The sequence below is a fragment of the Agelaius tricolor genome, unplaced genomic scaffold, assembly GCF_023055355.1.
Source record: "Agelaius tricolor isolate 1412-34295 unplaced genomic scaffold, bAgeTri1.0.p SCAF_16, whole genome shotgun sequence".
NCBI lineage: Eukaryota > Metazoa > Chordata > Aves > Passeriformes > Icteridae > Agelaius > Agelaius tricolor.
The window spans coordinates 6,645,632-6,658,100 of NW_027269276.1; the positions used below are offsets into that span (position 1 = coordinate 6,645,632).

General features: G+C 42.3%; 1 protein-coding gene across 5 annotated transcripts in view; it reads left to right on the forward strand.

Moving 5' to 3' along the window:
• Positions 1-12,469, forward strand: part of AKAP13 (A-kinase anchoring protein 13) — a 208,718-nt gene that overhangs the window by 111,973 nt on the left and 84,276 nt on the right. For 4 of the 5 annotated variants that reach the window (XM_071441287.1, XM_071441288.1, XM_071441289.1 and 1 more), the window contains exon 10: positions 3,981-4,042. In XM_071441287.1, the coding sequence (XP_071297388.1) occupies positions 3,981-4,042 (62 nt within the window). Of the gene's footprint in view, positions 1-104; positions 276-3,980; positions 4,043-12,469 lie in introns of those variants that run through there. The other variant, XM_071441292.1, reaches the window with a different exon arrangement.

The window sequence follows — 12,469 nt, forward strand, 5'->3', positions numbered from 1 at the left end:
ATTGGCAGCATTAGGTCATTTAAAACAGCCAGTGAGCCCTTCCCCCGCTGCCTTTTCCGGGCTTCAGAGCTTTTTTGTCAGGCAGAGCAGCTGGTGGTGTTTGCCAGTGCATTTCAGCAGTGCTGGAACTTGGGTGATGAGTTTTACTGGCTCCTGTGGGCTGGGAAGTGAGACTGGCCTTCCCCGTGGATGAGTGGTGATGGGAGAGAGCAGTGGGACTTGGGGGACAGCATAGAAGCCTCCATGCAGCAGGAGCTAATGGAAAACATCACCAGGTAACTCCAGGAAGGGAGATAAAGGGGTACATGGAATGAAAAAGAAATGGGTTTGTTGCTCCAGCCTGGGATTTAATGGTAGGTGAATTTGGTACTGAAGCATGGAGCTAATCTGATCTGTGTATCCCACCTGTTCAGGCAGCTGTTAAATGGAAGCAGCTGAACTTTTTCAGTTGCCATTTTTTCTTTGCTCTGAGAAAATGATACAGTGCCTCTCACTTTCCAAGCATCTAACAAAAAAACAATCAAACAAGGCATTTAAATGATTTAAAGAAAATCTGCCATGATATAAATTGCGAAGTCGTGAAGTTATGAAGCTGTTTCACTGCTCTAAGGCTGAGAGCTGCTAAGTGCAGAATGGGCTGATGGTAGAGAGTTTATTCTGATATGTGACAGCAGAATAATTGAGGGCAGGAGGGGAGGAGGGTATCAGTGCAGGGTGCAGCAAATAAATTTTTTGTGGAATTCAGGATTTTTAGGATGCTTGTGTGTCAAGAGCTAACCAGTAAACATGAGTCAAGAGATCACTAGTGTATAAGTAGACAGATCTAAAAGTGGATTAGAAAGCTGTTTTCAGAAAGAACCTGTTTTAATACTGTGTTGGTTTGACAGTTCAATAGATGGGAGTGGCTGTAAGTCAGTACTTGGCTGGGCTTCTTTTCCTAGGGGCCTCTGCTCTGCTGGCTCTATCTGTACAGTCCAGGTCTTTACCTCTGGTTGGATTCTTGGAGCCATGACACTGTCTAGGTGAGGTTTGAACAGGAAAAGGGACTGGACAGTCCAATAAGATAGTAGCTAAAGTAGGAAAGTAATGTTAAGTCATCATTCCGTATTGGGATGTGGAAAGGGGAGGAAAAAAAAGGAGGTGATCCTGTTACTGATTTAAAATACATAAGGATTTAGGGCTGAAGGGTCTTGGAATAAAGTGGTCTGACCTGTCCTTAAGCAGAAACTGTTCACGTGCAATGAGATGCCACACAAAACAAAATTTAAACTGTAGTATTTTCTCTTGAAGTACTTTAGGATTATTTTGAATCAAAATGTTGGGGAAGCCCAATTGAAAAATTGGCTTTAAGCATAGGCAAGTGACTGCTATGAATCCAAGCTCACTATTTGGAATATTTCTGACACTGATCTCCTATAGAGCACCATCTAGAAATCTGATATGGCAGTAATTCAATAGAACTGACTTGTTGTTTATAATTATTGCTGTATACACTTTTCATGTTGGTGTCTAGCCTTGGGTAGCATGTTTTTTATATCAGTTCGGTGGCCCTTCAATTTTTTTTCTGCTGTGCCTGTTCTGGGGAGTTTTCCCTGAGGTCTGGATTTGTACAGAGGATTTTGTATCCGTGCTGGACTCGGACTCGTCAGTTCTCAGGATGAGTCACATCTTTTTTTGGTGGAATACAATAAAACCTTCCCAAAGGAAGTGTAGGTCACAAGGCCATTTCTCAGAAACTCGTGTAGTCAGAGGGGTTTATTGTCATGGTAATTTATCAGAGATGTAATCAGCTGATAATTGCTGTTGCCATTACTCCAGATCATTGAGGTCTTTAATTTTTTTTATTTATATTGTGAAGCTGCTCCCAAATATACACCTGTTTATCTCATTGCCTCTGCTTAGTTTCCGCCTATCCCCAAAACAAAGACTTCAAAAGGCCAATTTCCTTATCCAGACAGGTATCTAGTGACTGGTCACAACCCTGAGGAAGCTGATGAAGGTAGATCCTGCTTTCCTGAGGCATCTCCTCCTACTGTTAGCTTTAGACTCAGAACTGCATTACTGCTGAGTAATGGGTTCTGGAAGCACATTATCTGCAAGTCAGGCAGGTAGATGCTACTCATTAAAAAAGAAAGGAGTTAGGTTATGAAATCATACCACAGTAGCCTGGCTGGGTGAGAAGAGAAGAGATGCCATGGGTTTGTGCTGACAAAACACCTTGGAGTAGTTGCAGTTTCTTGGCAGAAACCAAACCAAGCAAGGTTAGATTGTAGGATTGGGGTCTGCCATCTTAAATAACAAATACTCTAATTACTGCTCCTTAGCTGTTCTCCTGGCAGAAATATCTCCTGTAGATCTCAGCATTTCAAGAAAATATTCCTTGACAGAAGAATATCACCTTATGAGTCTTCACCTCATTGTTATTGGTGGCATTTTCCCTGTGGAAAAGCTCTTGGAATGATTTCCTTCCCTTGTTAGAGTGGCAGGATGAGCAGGTAACAAATGTCACTAACGATGCCACACGTGCATTAAGAGGCACTATGCCCAGAGATCTCTGTGATAGCTTTATAGTGCTTTTCCTTTGGGATATTTCTTATGAGAAAGTTAGGAAGAAGTGACAGAGTGAAAAAATTGTCTTGAATTTCATCCTGAGGGCTAAATATCTTCATCCTTCATTTCTTACCCCGCAGGGTGAGCTTGCTTCTCCCATCCTCAGTGCACCAAATGTTTCTTACTTGCATGTTCTGTCTTTGGATCAGGATCTCAACCACGGTGGCATTGCCATAACCCTGAGCAGATTTCCCAGCAACTGGATCTCACAGAAATTTGTGGCATTATCTCTGATTTTTGAGTCTGTCCACAAATTCATGCAATCGAGGCAAAATCATTGCAAAACCAGATGGTCCCAAAAAACAAGGGTAGACATTAAAGGCAGTGGAAAACCATTAGTTACAATTGTTAGGATGATTTCCCCATGAAAATGGGAGGCTCCTCTTGCTAAATCCCTGTAGGGCTAAACTCACTGCAAGCATACGTCGCCCTTAAGAAGGCGTTGTCATCCATCCAGGGTTTGTTTTTAGTAGAAATGAGAGAGGGAGTGGGATTAGGGGGGGTTTTAGCCCTGACACAGCCACTCTTCATCTGGGTGGCTTTGGTCAAATCACTTCACTCCCCTGAAAGTGTCCTGTGTGTCATGAGAGTCCTCAGCTTAGGGATCAAAGAGAATGACGATGTTGACTTCCTGCCAGAGAAAGGTAAGCAGGGGGAACCCCTGGGGAATGGTGACTAATGAAAACTTGGCTGGGCAGAGGAAGCAGCTGGGACATGAAATTTGTACAACTGTGGTGGTGACACCATCACAGGAGCGTGGAGAAGGGGAAAGTCAGCTGGGACTTTGTAAACTCCAGCAGCAAAGGTTTTGCTTTCCTAGTCCAGCAGGGCGATTCTCTCATCCATAAGGCAGTGCAGGTGGGTTGGGTTTTTGCAGCTTGTGATTTTTTTTTTTTTTCTTTTTTTTTTTTTCAATGCTTAAAATAGATATTGAGGGCAGACAAGGCTAGTTTCTTGTGTTATCTGTGGGTTATGGTAAGGAGAAAAATAGCAAAAGGTTTGATTGTTTATGTAGATGAATGGGAGCCAAGAAAATACATGGAACAAATACCTGCAGATGTGCTTGACCTCATCTACAGGTTGTCAGGAATTTCACCCTATGCTTGCTGCTGTTTCATCGTTTCCTTCCTCCCAGATAGGATAGTTGTTAAAATGAATAGTGAGGAAGCAGTGAAGTCAGCAATGAAACCAAAATTTGGCAATCAAATGGCCTTGTAGGGGTTCAAATAGACTTGTTGAAGGGCCTTGGGGGTTGGGTTTTCTTTTCTTTTTTTTGGGGAGGGGGTACTGGTTTGAGTAAACAGAAAAATATTAGTAGCAATGAAAGAAGTTTGTTTTAAATTACCTTTGTGGATCTTCTGTTTGCACAGGGATGTTGGAAATGAAAACTGAGGACGAGGTGGATTTTCAGAAGGACGGCGCACAGGAAGTGGTGAGTGCAGGTGTTGTCACCTTGTCCTTTGCTGTTCTTTATAAAGAAATCTCACTGCTGCTGTGACCTGCTGGTTTCCTTTCTGTAGCCTCTGCAAAGCTGAACAATGTCCAGTGACATTGCTTTAGCCTTTTAAAGACAGCCTGGGCTTTTCTAGCCCTTGCATTTTCAACCACTGGATTCAGGCACATTTGTGTTTTCTCAGCCAGTCACAGAACAGATTGAGCCAAGAGGTTCCTCATGGGGCAAAGTTGTACCTTGCACAAGGTTTGTGTATGATTTGACCGTCAAAAGCCACATGCTGGAATGCACTTGAGGTTGGTGATGCTGTGTGGGGCCAGCAGCACCTTTAAGGTCCCTGCGCTGCCGCCGCCAGGGTGGTCCTGGAGGGTCTGTCCATCCCTTCTGGTGCTTTGTGTTTCCAGGGAGGTTTTGGCAGAAGGAGCCATGGCTGTGGTTTATGTTGGTGTGTGCACAGACTCCAAAGTCTAAAGGCATCATGGGCTGGGAGTGTTTGTGCCTTAGCTGGAAGAAAAATGAATAATGGGAGGATATATAGGGATCAAATGTGGGGAGAAATGTCATATTCCTCATGTCAGGGAAACAGTATAAAAAGGTCATGCCAGGAATCCATTGGAATTGTATTTTATTACTTGCCATATTTAAGACTTCTCTGTGATTTAAAAAAAAAAAAAGGTTGGTATTTAGCTTTACATGAACAGAATTTTCATTTAAAGCACCATTAATACAAATTCTGCTTTGTCAAGAGCTGTGGGTTTTTTTAGTCTTACCTTTCCTAGATGGATTTGTATTTGCTCCTGTATTTTATGTGGGGTTTCATGTTCCTGAAAAAGCGTTTTGTAAATGGCAAATTGATGCAGCCTTGTGTTGGAGCACGTTGCCTTTGAGCAGCTGTGCTTGTGTCCTCCCCTACCATTATGAAGCTGTTAAAAGAGAAAATACTGTTGGGATGAGTTTACAGTGCAGGGTGGAGCTCCAAAAATCTTTGCTCATCATGCAGTAAAGCTCTTTGAGCAGCAGAACAGTCTTGCCAAAGCTTGTAATAAAATCAAGTTTATTATGTTTTTAACAAGTTAAGGCTTAATTTCTGTAGCTGTTTGCTTGGTGAGTTAGCAAGGAACTAGAGAAAATAACTTTCCAAGCCAAAATTTGTGCTGTCTGATATGGAAGTCTTTCATTACTGGAATGTGTGAATAGGATGCTACTGAATTTTTTTTTTTTTTTTTTTACTGACCCTTTATTAAAGATAAATTTCCTGACCAGTACTTCCAAATCTGGCAGTGAAGTAAGAAATCTTTAGAAAATGTAATTTAGGACACGGTCTTTTACTTTCGAACAAGGAGAAAATTTAAAAAAAAAAACTTTTGAATTTAGCTTCCATTTTGCATGTTTTACAGGCATTTTGGGTTTTGTGTGTGTGCTTTCTTCTCTTCTTCCTCTCCCTCCCACCCTGTCAAACACCTCTTTAGAGATCTGGCTTTTCCGAGGCAGGAATGGGAGTGCCAGGGGAATGGAAAGTTTGCTGCAGGACTGACCGGGTTTCCTGTTGCTACGTTCAACAGAAACAAAATAACAACTGCACTATATTAAGGTCGTTTAAAAAAAAAAAAAGAAAAAAAAAAACAACCGAAAAGGAGTGGAAGGCTTATAAATAGAGTTTAATTCACACATGTGGGCTGGGTCAGAGGCGGCCGGTGAAAGCCGCCATTGCGCTTTGTGCCTCTCCTGCCACATCCTGACTCTGCTTTATTTAGTGCTGCTGCTTTCTGTAGCCAGGAGTCTTTGAGCTGCTCATTGCCTTCTCATTACAGACCATTTTGTGGTTAGTAAAGGTGGTTTTCTTAACTTGGTGCAAATAGAAGTGTTGTTGCTTGCCCCTGGTCAGGAGCTGCAGGTATTTTGCAGCCTCCGCAGTTTTGGATCGTGGGAATTATTGCTTACTCCTGTTTTATGGGTGAGAAATTTGCACACTGCTTTTCATAAGCACAAGTTACTTTAAGAAAACAGTCTTGGAGTTTAAAAAGTGCAGTTTCTTGTATAGTTCAGTCAGGCTGAAGGACAGTAGCTTGAGTACTTCGGAGAGAGAAGGAGGAAAACTCTTTCTTCAAAGCTGAGTTTTAAAGAATGAAAAACTGTGAAGGATTTTTACAATTAGCTGGATCTGTGATGCCAGTGTTACAGATGTGAGATATCACACTTTCTCCCATAGTCATTTCAGAAGACTCTTGCACATGTCATGGAAAAGCTGCTATTAAAAAATGTTTAGGAAAATAATGGTCTACAGAATTATAAGCACTAAAGAGAAAAGAATGGAAAAATGTTTTTTACAATTAAAATGAGTTTTTAAGTTATCTATTTCTTAAATTCCAGAATCTTTTCTCAGAGGTTGTATCTGTTCACCTATAAAACTCTGTAACCAGAACTTCCCAGGCTCCTTGCATGGTGGGCAGTGGGTGCTTATCCTGATGGAGACTCTCCTGGTCCTTATCTTCCTGCTTAGTTCGGGAATGTTGAGTAGAGCTGGGACAATCACTTGATGTGATCTATTAAAATGAGACTTTAGTGTTTTTAAAATGGAATGATTTTTAACTCTGATGAGAAATTTGGTTTGGCTTCTGCATGCTGCGATATTAAAATAGTTTAAAATGGAGCCTGTGACTCCAGCATCATAAAAGTAAAGCAGCAGTTTTAAATGAACTGTACCATGATATGCTTCTCTTGTGTTGATCCCAGAAATTGGTTGTGATTCATTATTTGCTGAATCTTTGTCTTCATGTGGCAGGATGGATAAGGTTGTGCTGCTGGGTTGTCTGAGCCTGTGACTGAGAAGTTGTAGCTGGCTGACCTCAGGACAGAGTTCACTGGCAATAGCCTTCCCATTGCATTTATTAACTGTATTAGTTAGTTCCTATTGAATTGAATGCATCCTACCTTTACCAAAGGAACAGTATTTAATTAATGTCTGTGTTTTCAGAAATTGCTGAGAATGAAGCTTAGAAAACTCTTGCACTTAAATCCCTCCACTGATCCAAGTAGTGCAGTAACAATTGATAAATCAGCAAGGTCACTTTCTGGGGGGAAACTTGTAATATTTTTAGTCATGATTTGGAAGATGAAGGTATGTTTATAACACTCAGATGATATCAGGTCAGGAGGGATTGTAGGCACTTGAGAGAACAGGGTCAGGGTTCAGACTGACCTTAAGAAATTGGAGAGCACAACCAGATAAGAGATAAAAGCAGACAGTGAGTGCTGCATTTGCAAAGGAGAAAGCAAAATTCACTTTTACCAAGTCAGGTTTAAGCTGGAGAGGGATAGGTTAAAATAAGGCTGAGGATTTGTAGTGGATTACAAATGAACCAACTGCAAGAGTTATTGCAAGAGAGACAAGTCTTGTTTGGAGCTCTATTTGAAGGAGTGTCCTCTGTAAGGTGCGGGAGGTGACTTACTCCTGTGTGGCACTGTGGAACCATCATCAGTGCCATCAGATCCACTTTGGGGTGCCTTGCTCAGAGGAAGACACAGGCAGATTGGAAAGTGTCCAGAAGGAAACAATGAGAAGAGATTAAGAAACGCGAGAAGAGATTGAAAGAACTAAATTTATTCGATGCAGCAAAAAGAAAACCATTGTGCAATCCAGCAGGCTGCCAACATGTAATAGTGGTTATTAAAGTCCCAGATTTCCATGGCAGTTTAATTTACTTATTTGCTAATTTGCGAGGATGATTTAGGCTGGATGTTGTGAAAACATCCTGTTACTATCATAAAACTGTTGCAAGGCCACCTAGGGAGACCAGGCAGCCTCCTTCCCTGGGAGTTGTTACAGATAAGAGAGATGATGCTGTCAGAACCAAGCCTCAGGTCTGTTGTTGCCCGTTGGTTTTGGTTTGTAGGCCCACATGTTTGTGCTTTGCTGAACAAGGAGAGGAGCAAGGAGCTGCTTGGCCAGAGTCTGGCAGGGTGTGCACAGGAAGGGGACTGGGACAGCAGGACTGCAGGAGATGAAGGTGGGAAGAAGGGGATGGAAAAGAGCCTATGGGAGAGAGTAGAGACACACATGGCACTGAGATGGGTGTTGGGGTGGACAGTAGGTGTGAAGAATACAGAGATTTTTCCTTCCCCCAGTTGTAATCTCTCATATTTCTCTTCCTTGGAGTCATCAGATAAATGGATAAAATTCTTGCCAAGGTGTACAGTGTCACCCACCTCCTGTGGCTGGTGCTGAGGAGCAGAGTCTGGTGCAGTTCCAAACTACTGAACCTTGCTGGTGACCCAAGACAAGGGATTGTTATAGTTCTACAGGTTCCAATTTATTTTCTTAGGAATCAACTATTTTAGCACACTGCTCACCCTGAGGACCTGACAAAATTCAGGTTGTCTGTATGCACTGAAGTTCGTTTTCTCCATCTGCATGGGTGTACATATGTACATACTATGGGATGGGGGTTGCAAATCCCTTTTTTTCCAAAGGGGCTGCAGAATAGCATAGGAATTTCGTCAACAGCTTGGACAATTTCAGAGCAAGTGGCTGAAGTGTTGGAAACAAACCAGAGCTGGGTCTGGTGGTGGAAAGTGCTGCCTTAACAATAGGCTGTGTTCTCACCCTGCCTCTTTAAAATCACTTGTGTAACCCTCTCTTTGTAAATGTTGTCCTGTAACTACAGTAAACATGGAAAATTGAGCCAAAAGGGAGCCTGCCCTAAGCCTGGCATTAATGCTGGAGGCTGACACACACTCACCCAGCGGGTCAGGGCTTTGGGCTAGTCATCTGCCAAGCCCTTTCTCACACCCACCAGCATCCTGTGGCTGCCCCGGATGGTCAGAGCAGAGCCTTTGAGCTGTGTGAGGAGATTGTGTCCGCTGGCCAGCCCTGAGTGAATTCATGGCTGGGTAGGACACATCACCCCGGCTTTCGCCGCCTGCTCTGGCCATCGCCACACAAGCTGCAGGGAGCGAGAATAAAAGCTGGGGGAAGGAAAAGAAAAAGAAACTCAAACCAGGCCGAGCTTCTTGTTTGGCCTTTACCATTACTCATGCCTTGAAGGCATTTAGACAACTATTGTGGCAGGGTTTTTTTTTTTTTGTCCTGCACTGAATTTCTCTGGGTGCTGCATTTCCGATGCCTTTTTATCCAGAATGCTGGTAATCCCCAGCTCAAGACAATAGTTTCCAAGCTCAGTCACAGGATTCACGGATGTTAAGGGGCGAGGCAGGAGCATGGACACGGAGCCAAATCCCCAGCTCAGTGCAGGGATGCTGCTCCCAGGTCTGGCTCGGCAGATGAAGGCGCCCGCGCCGCCCCCACCGTGGCCATGGGGCTTGTGCCAGCCCCACTGATCTCTGGAGATGGTGAGTTGATTCTCCTCCCCTTCGCCTTCCCCTTCAGCCACTGTTCTTCTGAGGCAAAGATTGCTGCCTGATACTCTGGTTTTTCATAATTTTTCTCATTTTCTCTAACTAAACATCTGGCTCTGCCATCCTCCCAGTCGCAGTGAAGTTTATTCCTCTGTTTCTTCACATTCATTGTTAAAAGCATCAAGATCTACCTGCAGTTTCATCTGTAGATGCTGTTGCCTCAAAGGCAGAGTTGTTTGTTTATTCTGGCTGTAGTTTTGAGATGGTTTAGATTGAAGACAACTGTTTAATAACTACAGTTCTGCAATGCTCACTTATGGCTTACTTCAGACAAAGGGGTTCACTCATAAATTACTTTGCATCAATGTATTAAAGTAGCTTTCAGATCCTTTTTAAGATCAGGACTCTGTTATTTTACAAGTTTATAAAATACAGACCTAACAGATTTTAAGTCCTGGTTCAGAACTTAAAATAGTCCAGGATAGAAAATGCTGGGTTTAGAGCTCTCTTCCAGTGGTTTGATACATTCATTTTCCATGCAGTCATAAAACTATGGATCCATACTGTCCATAAAATAATGGATGCTTAAGACTGTTAGTCTAGCAAAGGAATGCTGGCATTGAATATTGTACCTTATGAAGGAAAATATTGTGCTGTTTTTGAAAGGTCCAATCTCCTTTATTCTGTAGGTTCTTTTATTTGTTTTTGAAATATCTTAAAAGTTTTGTGGTGTAACTGTTGTACAGTAGATATGATTACTGCACATTGAGTTCCTGGTCTAAATATAGAGAAAGCTAAGATGATAATGTAGGTGACCAAATGTAGACTTTTGATGGAGGCTGCATTATTATGACAAATGGGTACTTTGCTGTATCAGATCACTGGGTTTTTATCCTTCTGAAGGAACTTATCTAATGCCCATTCTGATATTTTGGAAGCCAGAGTTGACCCCTTACAGTGTAGACAGGCTGCTGTTCATGCTTTTCTGTAGATTACAGTTTTTTGCAGTGTATTGGAATTTACACCACTTTAGAGAAAAACCTTATAAATGCAATAAACAGATTTTTAATTATATTCCCATACATTTGTTCTGAATTTTTGTGAGGAGTCATGGGACAAACAGGAGAGATGAACAGGAGCTCTTGGGCACTGATGAAGCAGGCTCTAGAATATCCAGGCATAGCATTTCTGACTTTAACTGCCAGCAAAAGATGAAAAGAATGATGAGTGTAAGAAGATAAGAATTACTGTTAAACTTTTTCCATAGAAACGTGGAATCAAAGTGCCTTTCACCTCATGATCCTTTCACAGATTTCCCTTTTTGTTATTGTTCTCAGCCTTTTCCCACCTATTTTGTTTGCCTTCCCTTATTATATTATTTTCATGCAAAGGTGGAAATCTGGTTTTTTTTCCTGCAGCATCTCAGCTGTTTCTGCTCAGTGTCTGTTTCTGCCTGGTGTTACAAACACATCCTGGTGTGGCCCAGTGTGACTCAGCTGTGTTGCAGAATGTTTCTGGGCTCAAACTGCTGTTAAAACATCAGATGAGATAAAAGCTTGGGTGATAACTAAATGTTTGCCTCTTCCTGCAGCATCCTTGCACTGAGCAGACTGATGGCTCTCTGGCTTGGCAGGGACATCTTTGCAGTTGTACAGCACAAACTGGTGGTGGTGGGGAGGTTTTTAAGCTTGGGGCTGTGAAACAAGAATAGATGGTTAATGTTGCAGTGGATGATTCAAATATCATAGTCCACCCAGAAGAAGCACTGTGTGATTTGGTGTCCAAGAATGTGATATCCAAAATAAAAGTTTGGGAGGGAATGGGTTTGGCTGAGCTGGGGCAGTTGCAGGTCAGAATTAAAATCCCCAGGGTCAGAGTAGTGCCTTGGTGTGTTGTGTTTGGCTGTGGGCAGTCATAGCTGTCCTTGCTGTCATAATTAATTAAAACTTTCTAGAATAGGAAACTTCTGAATTTTGGTAGAAGACTTTAGTCATAAATTATGCTAAAGAAGAGGTGATATCTCCAAATGACATGTACAAAGCATGGACAAGAGTAACTTTTTTTATTGGGACTCCAGAGCAGGTAGACACAAGGGATAAGAGTTTCTTCTCTGTGCTGCTGTACCTCCTTTCCATTGCTACTTTGGTTTTTTACTGCTGTGGTCTGTGTTTTGGACTTCTGCTTTGGAATAACCCCAGCAAGGAGGCTGTAACAAGAACATAAAATGTTTTGCAATGGTTTAATAAAATACTTCATCAGCTGTATAGGACCTAGCAGATGGGAGCAAATTCTAAACCAGGCTTTCTTTTGCACTTGGTGTCTTGCAGATAATAAAGTTCTTCTTCCACTTCTCTTTCTGCTTCACTTATACATGAAATTTATTCCTAAATAAACATGCACTTGATGTAGCAAACTTTCTGATTTTCTCTTGAGCAGTGGTGAACTTAACTGCTCCCTCCCTTCATACTTGTTGTGTTTATCATCTTTGTGCCAGTGATGTACTTGGTGAAAATGAAGGCGGTAGCTGTGCCCAGGAGACTAATCCAAAAAATAGAGCAAATATTTCTGGATTACCTTGTTTGCTTTCTCTTCTGTTTGTGTAGTTTGAAACAGAGGAATTGTTGCTATTCTGTGTTTAACCTGAGTTATGCTGCTCTCCTTTCAGATCTGCAGGAGGTCTGATGGGTGGCTTTTGGTTTCCTCAGCCTGGTTAGATATTAGTTCTCCCTAAAGACTTTGCCCTGATCCCATTACAGCCACTTAATAGTACTTTCTCCTTATTTTTGTACTTAGTTATTTGGGGGTATATTCTTACCTGCATCTTTACCAATGCCACATGCCTCCCTCTCCTGGAGCATTGCCATCTTTCCCTCTGGAGCACCAATACTGTGTTTGCAGGTACCTGGGGACTGGCTCTGCCTGTCTCTGGCTGTACTCTCCCTCCTCATGTGGTGTCTTTCCAGCTGCTGAGATAAGGGGCAGGAACATGAAGCCTCACCCCTGCTTGCTCATTAGTCTGAGCTCTGGTACTGAGTCTGCTTAGCATCAAGT